The 23,899-nt window shown below is 36.1% G+C and overlaps 1 protein-coding gene across 3 annotated transcripts; it reads right to left on the reverse strand.

Annotated features, from left to right (window-relative positions):
- Window positions 1-836: 836 nt before the first annotated feature.
- EMB2016 (mRNA methyltransferase EMB2016) lies at window positions 837-15,658 on the reverse strand. Of its 3 annotated transcripts, XM_048120476.2 has the most exons (30): window positions 15,443-15,658; window positions 15,139-15,243; window positions 14,002-14,090; window positions 13,662-13,785; window positions 12,200-12,862; window positions 11,667-12,035; window positions 11,339-11,443; window positions 11,021-11,200; window positions 10,338-10,479; window positions 10,078-10,259; window positions 9,816-9,901; window positions 9,684-9,732; window positions 9,347-9,413; window positions 8,794-9,275; window positions 8,612-8,711; window positions 7,513-7,646; window positions 6,977-7,044; window positions 6,687-6,903; window positions 6,352-6,567; window positions 6,074-6,229; window positions 5,918-5,971; window positions 5,623-5,837; window positions 5,454-5,523; window positions 4,997-5,325; window positions 4,009-4,171; window positions 3,524-3,923; window positions 2,541-3,412; window positions 1,708-2,454; window positions 1,550-1,621; window positions 837-1,195 (listed from the first exon to the last, which is right to left on the reverse strand). In XM_048120476.2, the coding sequence occupies exons 2-30, from the start codon at window positions 15,211-15,213 to the stop codon at window positions 1,175-1,177; spliced, it is 6,447 nt and encodes a 2,148-aa protein (XP_047976433.2). In that variant the 5' UTR covers window positions 15,214-15,243; window positions 15,443-15,658; the 3' UTR covers window positions 837-1,174. The 3 variants fall into 3 exon arrangements, with proteins under 3 accessions (XP_047976433.2, XP_047976432.2, XP_088918539.1); XM_048120475.2 differs by having other exon boundaries at window positions 2,541-3,923; XM_089062413.1 differs by having other exon boundaries at window positions 2,541-3,923; window positions 15,139-15,264.
- Between the last annotated feature and the right edge of the window lie 8,241 nt (window positions 15,659-23,899).

Genomic DNA, 23,899 nt, shown 5'->3' on the forward strand with positions numbered 1-23,899 from the left:
TTTTATCCCTTATTTAATGTTTTTCCAATTTGATATGTAGTTGTATAGTTTGTATTTATAATAATAAATTATAAAAAAGGGTTAAAATATAAATTAATTTTTTAATATGCGTAATTTGACGGTTGGGGACATAATAAAAAACGAATGGAGCATGCTACAATAAAAGAAAACTGGTATCAGTAATATCACAATATAATCACATGGTGGATATCTACAATACTATAGTTTGTATATATAATAGGGTAAAGGATTTAATTTTATCCCATTATTTTATTTGGGGTGTTTTCAAAAAATAGTATCGTACTGTTTAGGTAGCGTAAATTAAAAAAAATAGTACAGTAGTATAAAAATGCTAGCAGGTAATATACGTGTTCAGATTTAGAATTTCCTTAATAGATTGTGTTTGAATTTGTTCTTAACAGGTTGGATTGTACTGTATCAAATCAATCCGAAAGCAATCCAATCCGCATGATTTGTCTCCCCTACACTCGAAAGTTCGAACAATAAATATACCCAAAACTTGGTCCTAAAGCATGTGGGCCAAACAATATGAGTACTTTTTGAAAGCTCATATTTTTGTAATATGCAAAGCAATTCAATTATGGCAGACGCAATGCAATTCGATTATGGCAGATGCAATGCATTTAAAGGTGCTAATAAATGTGGAACCTTTCTAATGACTTTGAAATCCAGATTTGGGCGCGAATTTAATTTGTGAGTTAATACAATAGCTATTTCCATGATCATCCATGAAATATTTTAGAATTAGTTTTTGAGTATTTCATTTATTTTTGCTGAAAATAAAAACATAATGGAGGTGAACAGGGGGCGCGAGATGCATGTCTCTTTTGGATATTGCTATATACTTCTACTATAAAGAGCTCTAAAAATGCCACACATGATCGTTATGTCATTTTTTGTCCTTACAACATACAAGGAGCTTAAAATGCCAAACGGTTCATCATCTTGTAAGCTCATTCTATCCAAACACTTTGACAAGCTTAAAACATCTTTTAAGCTCTTGAAACAGTTTAAAGCAATTCCAAACATCCCCTTACTAAATGATGATAATGATGATGCTACATCCCGATAATTCAATAAAAAAATGTAAAGCAATGTACAAACATATCTTCAAAATCAGGAGCCTTTATAAGATACAACCGCCAGAAATTTCCTACAATGGACCCAATCGCTCCTGGTAAACCATGGCAAAACATGATCAGAAATAGTACTATTAAATTTGAAACTGTCTAAAATAAAATACGACTGACGATACAGAATAGCAAGGCAGGTTGTGAGACATAAGCACCAATGAAACAACAAAAGGTCACTCCAGGAATTGCAGTAATATTATCTAGAGACTAGATGTCAATGTGCAAAATAGTAAACAACTTGTTTACTGAAGCTCTATGGCCTTCTGAACCTAAAGATATTTTAGATGACCAACAACATGCCAAGACAATGAACATATGCAACAAGCAAGAAAACAGTTTCAGGTATGAAATGTCAATAACATAAGTGGGAGCAGCAATTTTATATAACGTCAAACCTGAAGCATCTGCATTAACTTAGGATGCTGCTCCAGGAGCTGACAAAGCTTATCCCGGTCACTCAGAAGAGACTGCAATCAAGTTGAGTCAAACGATCAATTCATAACCCTATAATCAACTGAAGTCTGTAATTATATTAGTCTCGAGCTTTTAGTACCTGAATGGCTTCAGGGGATTTAAAGAACTCTTGTAGAGACATCCCAGAATCTAGTTGCTGAGATGTTTCTCCTGGTTGCTGCAAAACTCTTTGCTGCGGCGGCGCCGCCTGTGATGTAGTCTCCTGTTGTTGCGCCTGATAATACACTTGACCAGGGGATAGTTGCTGCTGCTGCAGCATCTGGGATGGATGAGCAGGAATCTGTAAGGAACCATGCAACATTGGTACTGCCAGCTCAGACTGTGGGGAAGATGCAACAGACGGTCTAAGATGCGGAGGTGGAGGACGGGGGATTTGTGGTGGCTGTAATGGCTGCAACTGTGTAGGTGTAGGTATGGGTTGGGCTGAAGGCATAGAGATGGTTAGATTATGTGATACATTCGCCATGTTGTCTCCATGTTGTTGGACTAAATTGTTTACATAGAGATTTACAGGCATGGAACCAGGCCTGAAAAGTAATGGCTGCATCGATGGCGCGGGGTAAGAGTTTAGCATTGAGTGTGATGCTGGGAGGTTAATCAGAGGTGCGCCAGAATTTTGCTGCATGTCGGGCTGAAAATAATGTGGTGATTGAGAAGTAGAATTTGTCATTGAAGGATTGCCAGAATAAGGAGGTGGTGTAGGAGGAAGTGGTGGAGGAGGTCTTGTAGATCCCGCAGGAGAGGAGTGAGATGTCCTTCCGAATTTTGAATTTTGCTTTGAGGCAGATGTGGAGTTTCCAGCCTCAGACATATAATCTGACTGAACCTGCAAATCGGAGGAAGAGTGAGAAACTACACGCAAGTAAGAAAAATGCAGAAACCAGTTTAAACAGCAAGTAGATCTTCACATACATTGTAGCCTTGAGGACCCTGAGTCTGAACATCTTGTGCAGACTTTACAAAAGATGAAGACTGACCCACACCAGGTAGCATATTTTGAGACGGCACGGATGAGAATGTTGATGGAGGTGGCATCAAAGGGAGAGGAGGCTGATTCATAGGAAATTTCTGGTCATAGAAAGCTTGCAACCCAGGACCACTTTGTTGTAGAGGTGGTTTAGAATATAAATGAGGTTGCATCCTGGAATCAGGAGGAAATCGTGCCGCAGATGAGGGAACCTTCATGTAGCTAGAAGCAGCACCTCCTGAAGTACTTGCTACTGCAGGGGGTTCAGTTGCATGAAGAGGAGTTCTGATTGGTAAACCCTTTGAGACATCTGGCTCAGGGAACTTCTTATCAGAGGAAATGCTTGGTTCTCGAGTCAAGGGCATCTCTGGGCGAGATGCAGAAATCCTTGATGAATACTCACTCAGTGTGTTTTCATCCATGTTTGATACAGATGGAGTAGCCAAGTGAGAGAACTGGTTGCTCTCATTCACATCACTCTCGGTCTCCTCTACTATTGAATGAGGAGGAGAATGTGGTTCAATAACAGATGCAGGTTGTGGCAGATTATCATCCGGTTGTGGAAAGGGCAATTTATCATCCGGCTCAGCTTCTTCAGCATCAAAAACAATATCAATTCCCTGAAGATCATCTTCGAGATCCGATTTCAACTGCTGAGGTTTGCTGGACTTGTCTCCATCTAAGTTGTCATCTGGGGCTGTCATTTTCGCAAGGGTTGCAACTTCATTAACTGCTACCCCCGCGACATTTTGGCGCTCCCTTTGCCTGGCCATAAAGACGTCCACATGAACTGACGGTGGTCTCCCGCTAGCAGATCCTATCCGTGGGACAGCAATTACATTAGAACTGTTAGTACCATCAGCATTTCGTTCTCTCGCAACATAGTCATCCACATGCATAGAAGGAGGCCTGCTAGTGTTTGGCTTACGCTGTCTGAAGGTATCACGGCGTGTAGGGGCAGGTGGGGTAGTGACGGGTACCATCCCCCTAGAGAATGTACTCTGTGAAGCAGCCTCTACAACTGAGTTCTCCCCTCTGCCATGCCTATTTGGCCCCTCGAGAGAGGAGATCTTTCTTTTTGTAGAAAGACCTGTCTGTGTCATTCTATTACGCATATTCTCCGGACACTCCCAAGAGAACATTGTTCCGAATTCATCCAAGCCGTAATCTTCAATCAGCTCCATACTTCTATCCGCAAATCTATGCACCCTTGAAGGAACTGGAGGAGTAAGCAATGAAGTGCAACGGCGGGCAATTTCAGCATCAGCTTCCTCCGTGCCAGATGTTTTTTGCATTAAAAGCATTAATAAGCTTGCAATCTCCTTGATCTAAACAACCATGAAAAAGAATGAAAAACAGAATAAGAAAGAACCCCTCATCAACAAGAAGAATTAGAAGGAGAGTGATAAAAACCTGATGAGGCATAGGATGATTCTCAGATGCTGATTTATAGCTCGCCTCTGCTTCCAACAAACTGATAAGCTCCTCAATTTGCTTCACTTCATAAAAATCTTCCAAAGAGTCCTCTCTCACTCCGAACAGGAACTTGATTGCAGAAACCCTTTCTCTATTCAGGCTGATTACAAAGAAAACATGTGAAATATTTGACATAAGCATTTCAACTCTCATAAAACTAGAATGTGTTCATAAAAGAATCATTGCAGTAAAGATCAAATTTTCTGTGATTTTGTTACTGTTATGTGAACTGTCACCACCTAAAAGTCCCACAATCAAGATACTTCAAGATTTCACATGGTGCCTGCTACTGATAAGGAAATCTGGAATAGTAAGAGCACAGAGAAGTAGTCCACAACTATGAAGACAGAAAACCTTTTAAAATGCAAGCTTTTACATCCATGTGTCACACTGTTAGTAAAATAGTCTACTTTCCATTAATCAACTCTATGGCTACGCTTTACAAGAATAGTTAACTGTCTAGCTGTAGGAGTAGAGTCCATTGACCATGAATACGAAGTCAACAAACACATATTTTCCTCACTAAATGGGAGATCACAGTCATGCCCATCAATACGCAAAGTTCATTCACTCCTTCCTCTAAAAAAGTTTCACTCACTCCTTTCTCTACAGGATTTGCCAACAGATAACACCCTCAAACGACTCTAAATATCATTTGGAACACCAAAAATGAACAAATTAAGGGCTAAAAAAGTTCATTGTGCCCATAGATACACTCTCTAAAAAAATCATTTCCCCAGCAATGCAGAACATTATGACACCTTGCATTTAATTAAACACCCCACAAATGACTTTGATAATCAGACAGCCAATTCATATTTTCAGAATATGTTCTAGCATAACAAATTGAAATTCAAGTTGGCTTAAATATAAATAATTTTAAGTATCAAGAGAAAAAAAAAAGTACGAAGAACAATTTGCTTACCTTTCCCCATCAATGCAAAAGCCTAAAGCACCTGAGGCTAATGTGTAAATTGCTGAAGTAACCTGTGCTGCAGGAACATCCTTAGAATCAATAGACTTTAACAAAGTGGTCCAGCAGCACAATAATGGAGGATTCTCCTTCAATTCAGTTGCATAAATTATGCCACAGCTTGTATTGCTCTCATGTTTGATTTGATTCTCAGAATCCTCTACAACAGAGGGCATAGCGTGCTTCACAATAGAAAGTAAAGCATTCCGGCCTTCAGCAGAGGAAGCCATCTCTTTGAAGGCAGACAGACAAGTAACCAATTCTGTTGCAACGGGCAAGACCTACGATATGAACTTATTGTGTTTATATAGAGGCAGGGATGATATAGTATAAAACTGACAAGGAGATAATCGCATGATATTTTAGTTATAGATTTGTATGCAGATAACAGTATTAAAAAGGAACATACCATGCAGAACCTTAGGATATATATCCAAAATGTGGAACATTCTTCAACAGTAAAACAATAAGGGTTACTCCTGGAACAACCAGCGAATATTTATGACATGTCAATGTCTATCCAGGTAAGTGTTATGAAAAGAAGGTCCCATCTACATACACAAATGGAAAATCCTGACCTTTCATGTACTCCAGGATACTGCAGGGATGTACGCCCATCGCTAATCAACGATAAACACTGAAACACTGGTATACACCAACTAAGAACTGGAAATTCATATTTTGCCAGATTTATGTTCCCGGGGAACTGCTTTACATCAAAATTGGCACCTCCTATACACCTCTCTAGCACTTCTGTTAGCATCTGAAATCCACCTTCTTTCAGCAATAGTGGCTGTCATGGAATAACAGAATTAGACAAACTACCTATTTGATGGAAAAAGGAACAAGTTAGTTTTGAAATATGAAAAGTACCTTAGCATTTGGATGCTCCAATAAGATAGCAAGAAATTTAAGTAGGCGGTTAACCTGCAATTTAAGAGGGAAAACAAAAATATATTAATGAAGTGAGAACAACTTAGGAGTACAGCAACAAAAAGGTATAACATTAAAGCTAGTCTTGCTGATAACCTTGTAAGCGTCCACATCAGACAACACAGACTGCTCTAAGAGGCGATGGGAGATCCATGAAACTATTGGTTTCACCAATTGTGAAGCATAATCAATATTGAGACATGCAATCCGAATAACAAAGACACGTAGAACTTCTTGCACAATGACTGATATCTGGCATGTTACAGAACTGTAGTAAGATAAACAGATAAAGCATAAAGAGCAAGTTGAACTTGGGGACTAACCCACCATGCCACACAATTTTAGCTTGACAAAACATATACATGGACACTTACACTAGCAGCACAATGCAATATAATATCGCCAAGTTTCAGAAGTTGGGGAGACAATTGAGCTATTAGCTTTTCAGAGTTGCCAGGCCTTAGATACCAATTCACTTGTTTCTCCTTTGGTGGACCAAGTAATGTCCCAACAGCCATTGCTCTTAGAGGGCTCAGAATTGGCATTCCATTCTTCCACAGCCAGTAACTTTCATCTGGTAACAAATCATTCTTGAAAGACATAAAATTGGAAGAATTAGTCATACTGACATTCTATTATTATGCAAAATGGATTACAAGATTCACCAAACGCTTGAAATATAATCAATGTAATCTTAAGATTCGCTTACTAGTAGACAAAGCAAGCTGCAAGTTTCCTTAGGACCCAGTGCCAATAGTGAAGTTGCATGAAGACTATCAAGGACAAAGCGAAAAAGGCCAGGAGTCCAACTGTACACTGGCCAACAGGCTAGTGCTGATGCTATAAGATGGCAAACAGCACCAAAACCAAGCACGACTTCTGGGCAAGAACTGTACAACTCTGCTCCACAAGCAGCTAACTTGGGGCTACAAAGAAGCAGTATCAACTATAGTGGCACATAAATCTGTAGAGAATATTAAAAGATAATTTTTGCAATACCTCACTTCTCGATGCAACTGTAAGAGTACATTCATTAGTTTGGTGTTCCGGTGTTGCTCCTTCGATTCCTGAATATAGCAAGAAAAACTCATACACTGACTGAAGTTGGAACCATTCACCATTATCAAAAAATAGAAAGTAGTAATGTGCTAGTGGATCTACAAGTGTACTCCGCATTCCCTTTCATGGAACCATTCACCATTATCAAAAAATAGAAAGTAGTAATGTGCTAGTGGATCTACAAGTGTACTCCGCATTCCCTTTCATGTGGGCATAAAAGGTAGTAGAACTTCCTACTCAGATTTTATCTAAAATTCCCTGTACAACCTTAATCTGGAAACTCCATGAGAAAAACGACACATATCCAAAATCATTAAAGTTAATATGAGCAATCTTTTGATTGTGTCACAACTAGGACTGGACCAATATAAACTAAATAATTCCAGAGCAAAATAACATTTAAATGACATCAAAGTCTGGATTTGCACTGGGAGCTAGTGTAAACTGTAAAATAAGAAAGAATTGTCACCACGAACCTGTAACTCCTGCAACAGATTGATCAGCAGGACCAGCGAAGGAATAAGCAGATCAAACATGCTTTTCTCACGATTGCGTTCTATAAGTAAATCAGAAGTTGAATTTCCCTCTGCACCCTCATCAACAAGATAATCTGCTCAAGACAGTTAGTCATGCATTAAGTTCCTGAATCCTAAGCACTCAAAAGGTATAAAATGTAGTAAGAAAACTAAGATTCAGCAACCATAACAGGTTATGATTTTCTATTCACTCATTTACTCTGTAGAAGGCTAAGGGATAAAATGTAGTAAGAAACTAAGATTCAGCAACCATAACAGGTTATGATTTTCTATTCACTCATTTACTCCCTACCCAACAGGCTTTATAGCTTAGTGAGACACCTATGATCATTGACTTAGTATAGCTGTTTTAGATACTTTTAACTTTTGGATGGGAATGTCTAGCCATGTAGGCGGGTAAGTGTATCTAAGTACTTCTATAGTACACAACTTAATAGGTGTATTATTCTATTTTTATTTGGATTTGACAATGTCCAACATACATAATAAATTAGCAGTAATGCCTCCAGAAAGAAAGAAAAAAAGCAAAAAACTATGGTTATGGGCTCTTTAGAACATCATCTTGTTCTGATAATGGTTATGGTTGCTTCACTATCAAGTGAGATGAATATCACCTCTTCTGTAACTTGAACCATCCATATCAGTAGGACCGAAGAAAAGGAGACAAATTAAACTCCAAAAGTGGTTAGCATGTACAGTTTACATTCCCGAAATAAAAGGTGAGTCCAATCCATGTCTAACAGGAGTCAGCTATATACTATACTATTATAAAAGGACAGGGTAAGCATGAAATTTACCCATAAATATAGTATGCAATGCAGCTGTAAACAAAACAAATCATTGAGAATAAAAAGCTCCTAATCGATGAATACATTCAGGTAGCAGTTTTGTGAGAAAAATTAACATACGACAACAAATCACTCAGCAGTCGGCAGATATCCAAATTATGCCAAGTTCACTAACAAACATTTATTCTTGTTAGAATATAGCAATGTTGTCAATGTGCTCAAGGACCTTCAACACAGGAATGAATACTGACCATAAATATTAGATGACCTCTCAAGCATGAGTTTGCAATTGATCATAATAGCATGGATAACCATCACAGCACCTTCATTGTAGAGAGCAGTAGCAGCAACCTTATATTAAACATAGAGGACTTGGTTAGTACAAGTCTGTTACTAGAAAGTGCCAGGAATGAAACTAACAAGAGCATCATACCGAATTTTCTGAAATAAACGCCAAAATACGAATTGCTGTAGTGAGCTGAGCAATAGAGGTATCGCGGAGAATAACACCTGGAAAATCCTTCTCTGTAATCCGTTTTCCTAAAAGATTATCAACAATGTTGCCATCAGAACTAGTGGAAGAATCTCCAACTACATTATCAACATCCATCATGTCAGATGCTAAAACACTGTCTGAAGCCATGTGAACGTCTCCTCCAGAAGCCAAAACAGCAGCATAACGTAGGAGTCCAATTGCTCCTTTTTTATGGTAAACTACACCGGCATCTATCCATTCCAATAGTCGTGCAGGAGCATCTTTCTTGTTGGAACCTGGGTTGGAAGAGTGTAATGCAGCATGCATTTCCTTTGCATGGTCTATCCAAGATGTCAAAGAAGTGGCAGTAGAATCAGTAACAACGACTTCCAGAATCTCAGCGGTTGAGTAAAATATGGCAAGATTCAAAGGTGAAACTCCTGCAAGTTAAAGATTGCCACTTATAAGTATATTAGAAAACTGTGAAACCCCATTCAAATAACTGGCTTACCTGTATTCGGTGAAACAGGTTCAAGCTCCTTTCCAGAATGCAAAGCAGGAATCAGAACTTTGAACGCCTACAGTGCAAAAGAGCAAAGATCCACATTAAGTGGAAGCGACAAATAGAGCCATGCTCCAGACATCAAAACTTGAAGGGAAGAGAAATATATGCACCTCACCGCCCTCCAGAACAAATTTGATCAATTGTGATGATTTCAGAACAAATGCAACTAACCAAAATTACAAGGCATAATATGGATGATGTTCATATATTTCAAGGACCATACAGAATAAAATGGGAATACTTGGCCACTCATAAATGTAGTAGAAGAGTATAAATTTGCTACCTCTGGGAAATTTACCAAGACCAACAGAGCCTGGCGTCCACACTCTGACCTGAAATAGACGACCCCAAATCCTTAAGCCAGTTAGAAACATGAATAAGTGTTCACCTTAGAGAACCTACAAGCATACTCTACCTGGAGAGACGACAAATATCCCAAAGCACCCATAAAAATTCTTCAGTATTTGGAGTCAACTTGCATAACCTATCCACAGCAACAACCTGGAAAATATTAACCAGAAAATGCAAGAAGTTCTTAACAAGAAGTTCAAAGCAAATAAATATTATTAATCAGAGTTATAAGAAAACAATCAACCTCAAGAACTTGAACCGGGCCGTATCGAGTAAGCAAATATCTGAAATGACATAAAAAACATAAAGAGATAAAAAGTACTTACTGCCCTCATGTGCATCTCAACAATCATGCCAACATCCCTGGGACGAACAAAGAAGCCTCTAGACAATAACACAGACGCATAGCGAAGTGAAATAAAGTCCCCATTCTGAATGCCATGGATACCCCGCAAAGCACGGATGACAATTAAGGAGACTTCCTGGTCCCGTAGAAGAAAATCTAATCCTGAAAGAAAAATTTGATAACATTAATACAACAATATCTTAAAGCTTGATTAGGTGTGGAGGTAGCAGGAAATCTAACCTGAGCGACAAAACAGGAGAGAAAGAATTATAGCTTCAACATTCAAGACAATGTCCAAGAACAAGTGCATTGCATCCCCTGTTTCAGATCGCAAGAGAGAAGATGATAACAATGCAGCTGCCAGAGGAAGGAATCCTCTTTCCTGTCAAGAATAACGGAATTAATTAAGTAGCACTAGGGGAAAGAGGAAAACATCACATAAATTTGCAAAAGTATAAAGTACACAGTAATGGTTCGAGTAATCATTCAACAGCATACCAAAGATATCCGATTAAATATGAAAATGATACTACACTCTGTCAGCTTAAGCTTTTAGATGAAGTAATCAACGCCATATCAAAGCCAGGCCATAACAAAAGATCGTGTGTTCAATTCTCGTGGTTAGCCATTCAGAAAAAACTCTGCATGCAAGGGTTTGGTAAATTGTGAAAGAAATATTAAGTACACAGGGATGAGGAGTCCTAATCAGGGTTATTGAGACAAACTACAGGAAATAACTCAACGACTAGAAGTGTCACACAAGGAAAGCATATAACAGGCCGAAAAGAGCCCAATGCAAAAACAAAGAGCAAAGAATAAAATCATAATGTCAACAATGCATATTATGGAAAGCAAACTATGCATCATTTCAAGATTGAAACACAGGGAATGCAAATAGAGAGAATCATGGGAAAAGAGCATACTTTTAAGATGGAAAGTAAATGTGAGTCAATGTCACAATTCAAAAAGCGACAACTAGATTGATTGATCAAGCTACTTGTTGCTTTATATGCTAATGACCCAGCATCACCAAGGATAAGAGATCTGCTTGCAGCAGCCATTGGAGAAGGATCCTCAACAGGACCACTCAACTTCATTAAATTCTGCAACAATGTTAGTTGACAAATTTCACTTAGGGAAAAGTATGTTTATGAGCTAGACAACTAGTTCTAAGAACAAGAGCACTGAATAACATAGCAAAATAAGCAGGCAATACAATGAATAATACAAATAAAACTAACCAAGAGTTTCTTGAGTTGCACTTTAGCAATGACAAGCAAGTCCGAGGTATAGTTAGTAACACGGCCATCAGTTGGTATGCCCCTAAGTACTGATAATACTGCACACTGCAGACAAGCGATCGTATAATTACGAACTCTAACAAAATGAAATCATCTGTAGTCACAATATAAGGTGAAAATGGTTCTCATATAATGTTTTATCATCTGTGAGTTCATATTTATCTGCCTGTATTTGCATGTGTCAGTTTACTTCATTCAAACACAAGATCGTACATATGTACTTCAAGACATAGCTATCACATATACAGTTCCCATGTGTGGAATGTACCTCATATCTGCAAGCAACTTCATAAAACCGGATGCGCTGAAGTACAGAAGTTGCAAGGGATGCAACATCATGCCTCTGGTTATTCAGCAACAAGTTCAGTATTTGGTTGTAGCCATCACTAGTGCCAGCTGGTATATTTTCATCCTCCCGAGGCCACCATCCTAGGAAAGCTTCACAACCCACAGAATGCATAGTAGCCTGCTCAATAACTCCTAGCAGCAGTAATGTAAGACTGGTAGAATTGTGGATTCGATGTGTTAAGATATATACCAGCTGCTTCATGCCACCAGAATTAACGAAATGAAAGCAGTTCTCTCTAGTAGAACACAATAAAAGAGCCACTGTGGACCATAGGATTGCATTCTTATTCTGGAGACAAAACGAAGAAGTAAAATCAGCTTCTGAAGGCACATTACATGGTACAGAGGATGCATGAAACAGAAAGAGAGGAAAATTTGTGATGTGATCCTACAGAAATTTCAAGGATGTGTGACAGATGTCATGTTTTTTCTGAGGATGCAGATTACACCTACCTGTGAAAGATATTTATATCCCACATTATGAGTGCTGCTACAGAAGTCAAAACGGCACTGGAGAGTATCCATCAACTCTTTGGAAGTAGAGCCTTCCTCAGATTCAAGAAACAAGAATTCTCCAGAAGCTTCCGCAGACGGATCTCTTGATTCATTCTCAATCATTTTATAAAGGTCCAAAAGTTCCTTTTCTGCGTCACTAAGAGTTTGATTAGTATCTCCACCACTTTTAACTCCATCAAAGCCCAATTGATTTTGATCAATATTATTATGAGAGGAGCCAGTTATTCTATAGGTTGAAGCCACTGAAAGTAAGGAACTAATAACATTATCAGCTGCTGCTAACCCAACATTCTGAGAATCTAAAATTCTGAATACTAGTAACAGAAACTTCCTTAATTCAAGCGGAATATCTGATTTTACAGCTGCCTGAGATAAAATTTTCAAGGGAGATACAAGTTCCTCCATTGTCAGCATAGTGGAATGGAAGGCAGGTGGTAAATCTTCTACGTTTCCCTCAACAGTACTAATAGTATCCGTCAAGGAGCTATCTAAATCCACTCCTATGTTGAACTGGCCTAGATCTTCTGCTGTATTCCCATATATCACCATGCTTAGGCTGCGATAGCTGCCTCTAACAACCAAATGATTAGTAACCACGGCCTACAAAAAGATGATGCAGTGGTAAGTTTTCTGGGTGGAGATACACAAAAGATGAAGTGCTATGAAAATCCAGTCAGAAAAAAATAGAAACTTTTTACATATTCAGCACATATCACGAGCTTACTAACCTAGTCAATTTTGCAAAACATAATCAACTAGTATAACATAAAATCCAATGTAAATTAGTGAGCCAATGATACCATTGTACGCATTAAACATTAAACATTAATCAAATACAGTAAGAATCAAATGCATTGACTAGAATTTCTTACATGAAAAGTGGTTCCTAAAAAGTTGTTGGTGGCCCCACTATAGAAACTTAAGCATATATAAATAACAGATTGCCACATACATGCCTAGTGAGATATGAAAGTGGGGCAGAAAGAATTTTGCAAAGCAATCAACTTCAACTATTGATCAACTTAGATTAGTGAGACAGTAATTTCACTGTATGACATTAATCAAATACAGTGAGAATCGAATGCATTGACTAGATCCTACATGAAAAGGGGTTCCTAAGAAACTGTTGATGGGCCCACTATGTAAGCTTAAGCATATATAGGTAACAGGTTGCCACATGCACGAGCAGTGAGATACGAAAGTGGGGTGGAAAGAATTTTGGGTAAAAACATTCAAGATCAGGCATGATGAGGACCCACCAAAATCTTCTTCATAACATAAAGAAAAAGTCAGACACAAAAGAAGATTAACAAATTCACTCACAAGAGGTAACAATAGCTATTATGTAGAAATAGCTCATCTTGAATTAAAGTAAACATCATGAATTGATAGTATATACCTCAACCTCGAGAACAGTTGATGAAGAGTGTGAATACAAACAAGGAAGGCATAACCGCCTAAATCTTGCCTCTCCTTCACATTGAACAAAAACCTCCAGAGCAAATGATGGGGGTGAAGTAGCCCTATAAAAAATGTGATATAATGTTTAGCATCCTAAACGGAATGTTAAAAATTTATAAAACAAAAAAATATTGCATGAAAAATTGAATTAATAATTAGATATTTTCAAAAATATTCTCTTGCGTGTGTTTATTTCCAGAAGTGGTTGAGATGCTGTATTATCAACTTAAATAGCATCCAGTCGATATTAATTTACAAATAAATGACATCCATAATACCCCATAAGCTTCACTGCAGGGCAAATTGACGAAGCATTCTGCTCAAGGAACTCACAAGCAGAGATGATAACAGGCTCCGAAAATATCACCTGATATAAAAAAAAACTTAAGTCGCACTATAATACATAATTCAGAATGGTGATGAAGCAGAACTAGGGGGGAAAGTAATACAAAATCTCACATAAAATGGGCATAAACATGCATCAGGTATTTATAAATGTTCGTAAGTGCATACATTAGCATACCAGTAAACAGCATAAGTGAAACAATCCACATTATCCCCTAAAGAGATAGGGTCATGATGAAGTTGGTATAAGCTACATTTTTTAAAAAAAAACTTATATATGAAGGAGGAAATTACAAATTAAGGAAAATTACAACTGATGTCAAGATGGCTCGAACTCGACATCTCATACAATAATGTCTAAGCTCCTTGCCACTAGGACAAAGGCTCTAGACGAAGTTGGTCTAAGCTAGATGGAACATAATGGAATGTAAGAAAAACACCAATACATAAGTATCTAAGGAACCCCCAACTAAGGAACCCCGTGCCCCCCAATCTTAGGAGATGGATTAGAGATTCATCTAGCGAGTTCACAACTATGTCAGTCTGTCAGAACAAAGAACCAAATTGTTGGGCGTATCAAGGAACAAATTCTGCCCCTAACAACTGCATTCTAATTTATACTTCAAGCGAAATTCAATTCTACACAAAACTTTAAATATGCTAACTAGATTATACAACAGTTCACCACGTAATAGCAAAGGAAAATCTTTTCATCGAAACCAAGGAAGTAAATCAAGAAAGCATAATCCACAGTTTACATGAGAAAAAGAAAGGGAAACAAACTGCCTCACTAGCAAAGCTGTGATCTAATTAAAAAGACAGGGGAAGTTTGCGGTGCATGAAACACTGAATATGACTCCACATATCGAGTAAGAACCTATTATAAGGTAATACACAGTCCAACTAAGTCAAGCAAAAACTCTATTCAAGCAAGCATATATATACATATATCAGTTTGAGTGAAAAATAAAAGGAAAAATCTTGCAGGGCTCGCAAGGCTCTAACCAAAAATTGCTCCCGACGGCATTAAGCAAAATAACCAGAAACAGAGAATCAAGTCACAGCAATACCTCATCGACGTATTCATCGAGATGGGGGTGAACGAATGTGTGAGCATAGAGCACGCCGGGGTCAGGACGGCCCATTGCTATTTCTGGTAGGCCGAAACAAACGACCTGCGCAGGAAGGAAGCAGACCTGTGTTTAGGGCTTTAGTGGTTTTGGTGCAGAGAGAGTTTTGGGACTATTTTCATAAATACCAAACAAGTTTTAAATATCTTATACATAGCATAAGAAAAAAGAAGAGGAGCTCAATCTAGAATAAAAACAAAATCAATACAAACAGAAACAAAATAAAATTATAAGATCAGAATACCTGAATCGAACTAAATCAACCAAGAAATGAGAAGCAAATCAAGAACTGCTACAACACACCAGCGAAGCAGGCAGGGCAGGCGAAGCTATCGGGCGGAAAGGTGAGCGCGGCGGCACGGCGGTGAGGCCGGCGGGGGAGGAGAAAGAAGGAAATAAAAGATGCCACTTTCAGTAGGGTTGGAGGGAATTCCACTTGATAGCATATCACTGCGATTTTAATTAGTTTGGGAATTGGGATTTTGGTAAAATACATGTCTTGGTTTTTTATTGTTGGATTTTATATGTATAAATATAAATTTTAAAATATTAATTCATGTTATTAAAGTAAATAGATAAATGTAAGTATAAATTAATTTAGTAAACCTTTTTTATTTAATTTATTAATTCATTTTTTGGTATATTTATTTTATTTATTTAAGATTTTTATATATAAATTAATTTAATTATTTAAATACAATATTCAAGCTATATAATCTATTTAAATCACTAAATGTAGTATACATAATTAGAATTAAGTTTATTTTGATTTATTATATGAGATAATATATTGATGTTCAAGACATTTGTTTTTAGCACGAGTTTTATGAAAACAATAATAAATAGTTAAATTTGATGGAAATTAAATTAAGAAAGAAACTAAATTAAATCCTACATCGTTTTCTCTTTTAATTACTTTTACTATTTATTATTGTTCTATCATTTTTATAAAATATATTAAAGAAAATAAATGTGTCACTTAAACTAGGACAGATGGACCATTTCTTCTTCTTTTTTTTTTATATTCTCAAAATACTTGAATCGTTCATTTCATAGTAACAGGGACCAGCCCCACATCTAATATGCTATTATCCTCTGCTTCAAACATAACACTCATAATAAAATTAATTATTTTATTGACTCATTTTATTATTTTATTATTTATGTTTTATTTTTCATTTTATAATTCAAAAACTAATAAAATTACAATTATAAAGAAAATGTACATCCCCACGTCGCATTAAAATGAAAAGTTTTCATTTTTTGAGTTGTCCCACTAAAAATGAAACGTTTCCTAAAATGGAAATAATATTATCACTACTTTTTCTCTTTTAGTTTATTGTTTCTCTACTTAACTCACGAAACAACACTACATAAAATATGACGCTGAAAAGCAAATGTTGAATATTTAATGGGACGGATACATCATTTTATTGAAATTCATCCATACTGAAAAACATGTCTCAAGTACTTGCACGATTCTAACTGATGTATACAAGAAACTATGTATCCAATTTTCACCGGATGTGAGAATAGTAATTTTATCACATCATGTTTTACTTATTGACATGTGTTATGAAAACCTACCTAAGCAAACAAACCTAAGTCTTCCGCATTGTAGAGACAACGAAGCTCGATTCAGTTGGTAAGACGCTTCCCCTCCAATTAATAGGTCGAGGGTTCGAGTCATCACGACGGTAGACGGTGAACCATTATTGATACTTTTTATAAAATTACAAAAATAAAATAATAAAATAAGTCTTACGCATTGTAGACTGAATAGTAAAACGATACATCGCAGTAGGTGACTGACTCAGGTCCAAAATTAAACAATTATCCACATTTACGCATTACGCGGGAATGAGAAGAGTTATTTTGGAAAAGATTTTTGGATCCTGTTTTTTTCAGCCTTGAAATCCGAGATTGGTGAGAACCAATTATAATTACCAACGAATTCCTAAATTACCCCTTACAGTGACATGAAACGTGGACTAGATGATATAGGTATGATAAATGGTGAATTAAATCTTGGACGTTTATTTTTAGATCTAATTGTTTATATATAGTGTGCTTGATTTTGCATTAGGGGATTGCTTTTTCATAAAGCACATCTCTCTCTTTCTATAATAGGGAAATGATATGTTACATGTCAAGTTTGATGGTTAAATCAAAGCTCGAATTGTTTGCTTCTCAATAACTTCAAAATAACTCAATAAATCACAAATTGAATTGATTTTTATGCTTCTCAATAACTTCAAAATAACTCAATAAATCACAAATTGAATTGATTTTTAAAAATTTTGTAAGATTAAAAATGTCAATATCATTTTTTAATATATCATAATCAAACTAAATATAGAAGCAAACAACGCTAAATGTGCATCAAACGAAAGTGGTGCTCACATAAGGTATGTAGTATCATTTTCCACGTACTGGCAAAAAACTAGCTATAAAAGTTGTAGTATGCAATCACATCGATTAATGTCCACTTAAAAGCTAATAAGTTGTTCATATTTAACATTTATATTGTGGAGTGTGTGAAATTAATACTGGTGGTTCATATTCTGAAAATTAGAGCATCTACATCTATGCTCTTGCCAAGAGCACAGATATGGGCCCGGACCCACCTTTATTCATTTTTAATTCCCTGCTACAAGAGCACAACATCCACATCCATGCTCTTCCGCAACTCAAGGGTCCCACCATTCTATTATTCAATTTAAATACTTCAATTACTAAAAACATTTCCACAATATTAAAATGCATTAAAGATACCTGAAATACTGTTAAAAATTACTGAAAATTAATGATTACATGATTAAAATCCTAAAAATAAAAAATTACATAATTAAATTAATAATAAAAAATTTGAAGTATGAATAAGAGATAATTTGATGTAAAGAATGGATGATGAATATGGGTACCTATAGATGATTTTGGGATAAATTTTTTTTAAAAAAATCAAAAAAATTTGAAAAAAAATGGTGAAAAACAACTATATTTTTGGGAATCCGAAATTTGTTTTTCTTTTTTTTTTTCTGGATTATTTTTGATTTTTTATGAATTTAAAAAAGATAAAGATTAACTGAACAAAAACGAGCCTAATCAGGAGGCGCCACGCATGCCTGCTCTTCGGCATGACGGTGCTCTTGCTATCGAGCACGTCCGTGCTATTGACAACAGCACAGCGACGAACATGGCACTCGTTGTGCCTACGACATGGCGGTTGCTCTTCCGAAGAGCACTGCTGCAGAAGCTCTTAAAGTCAACTTATATCAACTAATGTGAAGTGCAATAAATTGGTCTATCTGTGCAATAAATGCCATCAATGTTGAGCAATGTGAAAGGAAATTCTAGAGCATTATAAATGGCAAATTCATCAATCCAGCCATGTCCTTTACAACCTAAATAAATTATAAATACGATATATAAGTTAGAATATCAAATAATCCATCTCAACAATTGAAACACGGATTTTGAATGTTTTTAAGACCTTGACTTGGCTAGTTTTGATTATTCATGCAAAATATGTTTGTACTTTGTACTAGTATTTGGTATTTTGACGTGTTTTGTGAAAAATGTGCAAAGTAGACATAGGAAATGGCAGAAAAAAGGTCGAAATTGAAGTCCGAATGAGCTGGACCAACTCAACGGTCCGGTGACCCAAAGTCAACTGTCGCCGAGAAGTCCAGCGGTTGATGGAGATCCAGCGGCGTGTTGCGAAAATCAAGTGAGCTGATATCCTGAGTTCCCGACCAGCAACCGCCGAGATGAAGTCAGCACACACTCCCACCCCGAGTTCGATGCCAAGGAGTCCAGACGCAATTCGGGGACCCACTGAGATTAGAGAATGCAAGAAGAGAAGATTGACGACTTCAAGATTTAATCCTTGGGTTTTAGCTTTTATGTTTTTAATTTTTTCATACTTGATTATGGATTTTGTTACCTCGTCTATGAGTAACTAATTTGTTGACTTCTAGGGATTTAAGAGTAACTCTTTGTGATTATTTAATTCATATTTTTTATGTCCATGACTTATATTTACTTCGATTAAAATCCTGTTCAATAATGATTCTAATTGTGTGACACAATCTATGCAGATCAAATGGCATGTGGGGAAATTGAGAGAGGATCAGGTACGGATCTAATATATGTTTAAATGGGGCAAATGCCTCACCTCAATTTCCAGTATATATATACATATAGGGTAGTGATGTGGACTCAATTTCCACTTTTTAAGCTGAAAAGTGGACTCATTTTGATACATTGTAGGACAAAAGACCAAGCTCTATGAGAGAGAGAAGAAAGTAAAAAAGGTTTGAATCTGATTAGTAATCAGCCCTTCAAGATTAATTTAAAATGCTTCTACAAGTCCACCATTGCATTCACCTTTGAAAGAGCTTCGTGTGGATACCTCGTACGCCTCAATCGGAGCCCGGTAGAAGAAGATACGGTTGTTTTACGAAGACTGTGCAATGCAGTGCAAAACGCGCGACCGGACGTTTTCTAAGTCGCAGATCGCCCGACCGGGCAAATGTTACTGGGCCTGTTTTTGAGTCCTAACTATTTAAATAGCTAGGGCACAAATTCCAAGGCATCTTTGGCGGCTGGGGACGAATTTTGAAGAGCATTTAGAGCTTGGGAGCCATTTTTGGAAGGAGAGAGAAGATCAAGCTCCCTTCCACCTTAAATCAAGCCTAATATGGTAGCATTTACTCATCTTCTTCTATTGTTGCCTACTATAAATAGCTAGATTTTAGGGATCATTCTACTTTATTAGGGGAGCTTGTAAATATGAATTCATGACTTTGTTTTGATAGATTTCCATGTTTTGGTTCTTATCTATGTTTTTATCTCTATCCGTATTGGGTTTTGCTAGCAAACCGGTAAAGACCTTAACCTCAACGTCTCTTTAACTTGGAGTAGGGAACTAACATAGATAAGGAACCCTAGGCTAAAACTGATCATGGGATAGCCCGGGGTGGAACTTGTGTGTTGAATGTTTTTAGAAGCCAAACTCGAGCTTACTATGCGACTGTAGGAATGCGGGGTTGGTGAGTAGAGCCTAGGAGACGTGATCAGCTTATCCTAGGTGTAATATTTCACGATCAGTGATCAGCTGCGTGAGAGCGTGAAATCAACACGATCCCGATAAATAATGGAAAGTAACTAGACTTTAGGGTTCATGTGAACAAGTGACCCAAACAAGCTAGAAGTAGTCTTTCTTCTCTATTGTGTTTCTCTTGCATTTTGTGCCTTCTCGTTTAGTACTTCAATCGCCTCTTGATAAAAAAAAAACCCAAAATTAACCTATTTTATGTTTTTATGTTAGGTTTAATCGTTTTAGAAATTAACCTCCTCCATGTGAGTTCGACACCTTTTATACTGCATTGCACGTCTGTATACTTGCAAAAGTAGTATTTTTAGGGATTTATTACTGGTTTTGTGTACTAAAATTGCACCCTAAAAATCACAACAGGTAGTGATAAAACACAAACTGGAAATATTATACAAACTCCAAACTATGATTTAGACTGTTAAAAAATGTCAACGGACGACAAAATAACAGCAACAAGAAATGTCAACGCAGTGTCAACACAGTATCAACCGTTGACACCGTGTTGACGTTTTATGTTGCTATTATTTTGTCATTTGTTAATATTTTTTAATGGTCCAAATTATAGTTTGAAGTTTGTACAATATTTATAGTTTGCATTTGATTATATTTCTATACATATATCCATTATGTTAATCTAATCCTAACATATTCACGATAATTTACCCCCCTTCATTTAATAAAATAAAAATTTACTTTCCCCTCACTTATGAAAAACACCGCTTGCACCATCACACATAACAAAATATAAGAGACCCAATACCCAAATTAAAATATATAAATATAAATTTAAAAAAATAATAATTAAAAAAAAAACCTAAAATGTTTGTGTTCCTTTTGAAAACAACCGCATTAACAATGGTCTTCCCCCAACACCCAAATGTTTTCTCTTATTATTACTCCCTAATAAATTTTTATATTTATTTATAGGTTAATTTTTTTTTCCCTTTCCTGGCTCCGTCCATGGAGAGGGTCCATATGTTAGATTATGATTGATGATACTAGGCCATGTTTGTTCGGCATGAAAATAAAGTTATCAGGGAAAATAATTTCTAGCATTATGATTTGTAGGACTATGATTTTATGATTTCTAAGATTTATGATTCTTGGAATATGATTCCAAGAAATATGATTCCTTATAAATATGAGAATATTGTGTTTGGAAATATGCTAGAACTATGAAACTATAATTTTCATTTACTTATAAAAATCTATGTAATAAATAATTATTAAATAAACTATTATTTTAATTATATTAGATATGGAGTAATAAATATAAAATTATGTAAGAATTAATTGAATTCCATCGTTGCAACCATTTGGTTCACTAGTATCAAACTAATATTAACCCTCGCGCTATGCACGACTTAAATATTTTCGTTTTATTATTTTGATATTGTAAATAAACTAAATAAAATAAGAAATAATATCATTATATAAGATTAAAATTAAAATATATTGTATATATATCTCACTTTTATGACCGATGTAGCATTCTGTATTGTAGATCATATAAGGAATGTGAATTCCATAATGAACAAAAAATATTTATGGAAGAAAATCCAATAATGAAAAGAGATAGCCAATGAAAAAGTGGATAGAAACTACCAAATGAGAGCTCGTTGTTGATATCAACATCTTTTTTTTAGTCCCACTCACTCATTATTTACAGCCCCAGCCCCTTATCCTCCGTCTCTCCAATGATGGTGCCCTAGCTGCCAATGATCCGATTTGTTAAAATCGCAGCTTAATTCTTTGCTTAAAATCTGTGTTCTCAACTCTTACATAGATCCGATGAGTTAAGGTAGGCGTACGACTCTGCAAATATGATAGCATGTTCCTAGTGGCGAAACTAGAAGTTTAATATTGGGGGGGCCAATTTACCATTCAGTTGTGAGGTAATTTTGGTTTCGTCGTCGCCAAAAGCTGATACGACCTAAGTAAGGACTACGAGAAAGATGGATAATATGTGCGAAATAATTATTTCACTTTTCCATTTATTCATAACTGTATAAGTACTATATTTCGCTAATTTTTGTCTTCATAATATTGCTTCATGATGAAATTTTGTTTAACTGATAAATAAAGTACATTAAAAATAATTTTTTTGAGATATATATTGGATAACTTGAAAAACAAATTTAGTGATATTATATGATTAATTACACATTTATTGAACAAAATCTAAAACTGAACATTATGTATGAAACTAAAATACAAAATGTATACTCAAACAAACACTAATAGGATTTGGACTCCATACCTGATGGAGGAAAGGTAGACTAAGCAGCCATCTGCGCCAAGTATACTAAATTGTGAAATTGGTGGGGGACCAACCCCCTCCCCCCCTCCCAAGTAGCTTCGCCACTGCATGTTCCCCGTCCATGAGGTCTTTACATCAACTTAAAAGAGAAGTACCTCTCTTTCCCATTTCTTTCTTCTTTTGCAAATAAATTCCAATTCTGGAGACTGCATTCTCACGGTCACGGATGTCAGTATTTATAGACCAAAATTTATGTATTTTAACTTAAATTTTTTTAAATTAAATTTGAATTAAATTAATACACTTTTAAAAGCTCTTTGAATAAGATTAAAAAGCATCGGTTTTAAAACTTGATTTATTTCAAATTCTAACTTAAAACCTGAATAGAAAAAAAACATAACTACAGTTACAAACCACATTTATAATCCAATAAATTTATATATTAGGAATATAATTGACAATAAATTTAATAAATCGTTATAATCATATTTAGGACACAAATAACCTTCTTCTCATGAAATACCACTCCATTTGTATATTACTAATGATTAATAATCATGATAAATGACCCGTTACAAATCATATTCTGTATGATTTCAGTTTTGTATAAGAATACAAATTTAAAATGTACGCATGATTCATAAATATTTACATTTTGCCCCAAAACTCGGCTTTTATATATGTATAGGTTCAAGTATGCACTCCTGTATAAACTAAGAACAACAAATTGATGGATTGAATGAGTGGTCAATTCCAAGATCCAATTTTGATTTCAATTTCATAGGCAAAATTAAAATCAAAGTGATACTCTTAATTGAGAACTGGGTTCCACCCCAAATCCGCAGACGATTGTAATGACTGATGATAATGGAGATGCAGATTGGCGCTTTGGGAGAAAGGCTAATCTGAAAACACTTTGATAAAAGAGGTCAAGTTATATATATTTATATAACAATAGCATTCTTAAATTTAAATGTTAGAGCAATTTTTAATCATAGCATCATTTGTTAGTATCGTCGACTGCAACATTAGTCTGATATTGTCCGCTTTGGGTCAAGCCCTCACGGATTTGATTTTGGGTCACTCCCAAAAGGCCTCAAACTAATTAGGTATGGATAGCACTTATATAGTAATCCAACTTCCCTCATTCATCCGATGTGGGATAGGTTTGCACCCAACAAACCTCCCCTCAAACCGAGACCACATCGGGAACATATAGTCGATACATTGAGATATTACGGGCCCGACTCAAACTAGAGTCATCCAGCGCCCCACTCGATCATGGGTCATCCAGGCCCGACCCTTTGGTCACACAGGGCCCA

The sequence above is a fragment of the Salvia hispanica genome, chromosome 1 (genome assembly GCF_029641045.1).
Source record: "Salvia hispanica isolate PSC_SH4W2 chromosome 1, Shi_PSC_v1, whole genome shotgun sequence".
In the NCBI taxonomy this organism is placed as follows: Eukaryota; Viridiplantae; Streptophyta; class Magnoliopsida; order Lamiales; family Lamiaceae; genus Salvia; species Salvia hispanica.

What these genes read in the sequence shown, in the direction of transcription:
- EMB2016 (XM_048120475.2), bottom strand. Translation starts at nt 15,213, where the DNA reads ATGGGCCGTCCTGACCCCGGCGTGCTCTATGCTCACACATTCGTTCAC. An exon ending in ATTTACTTTCCATCTTAAAA is followed by an intron (nt 10,480 to 11,020) that starts GTATGCTCTTTT and finishes TATTCTTGACAG; the next exon opens with GAAAGAGGATTCCTTCCTCT. An exon ending in CGTTTATTTCAGAAAATTCG is followed by an intron (nt 8,712 to 8,793) that starts GTATGATGCTCT and finishes GTTTAATATAAG; the next exon opens with GTTGCTGCTACTGCTCTCTA.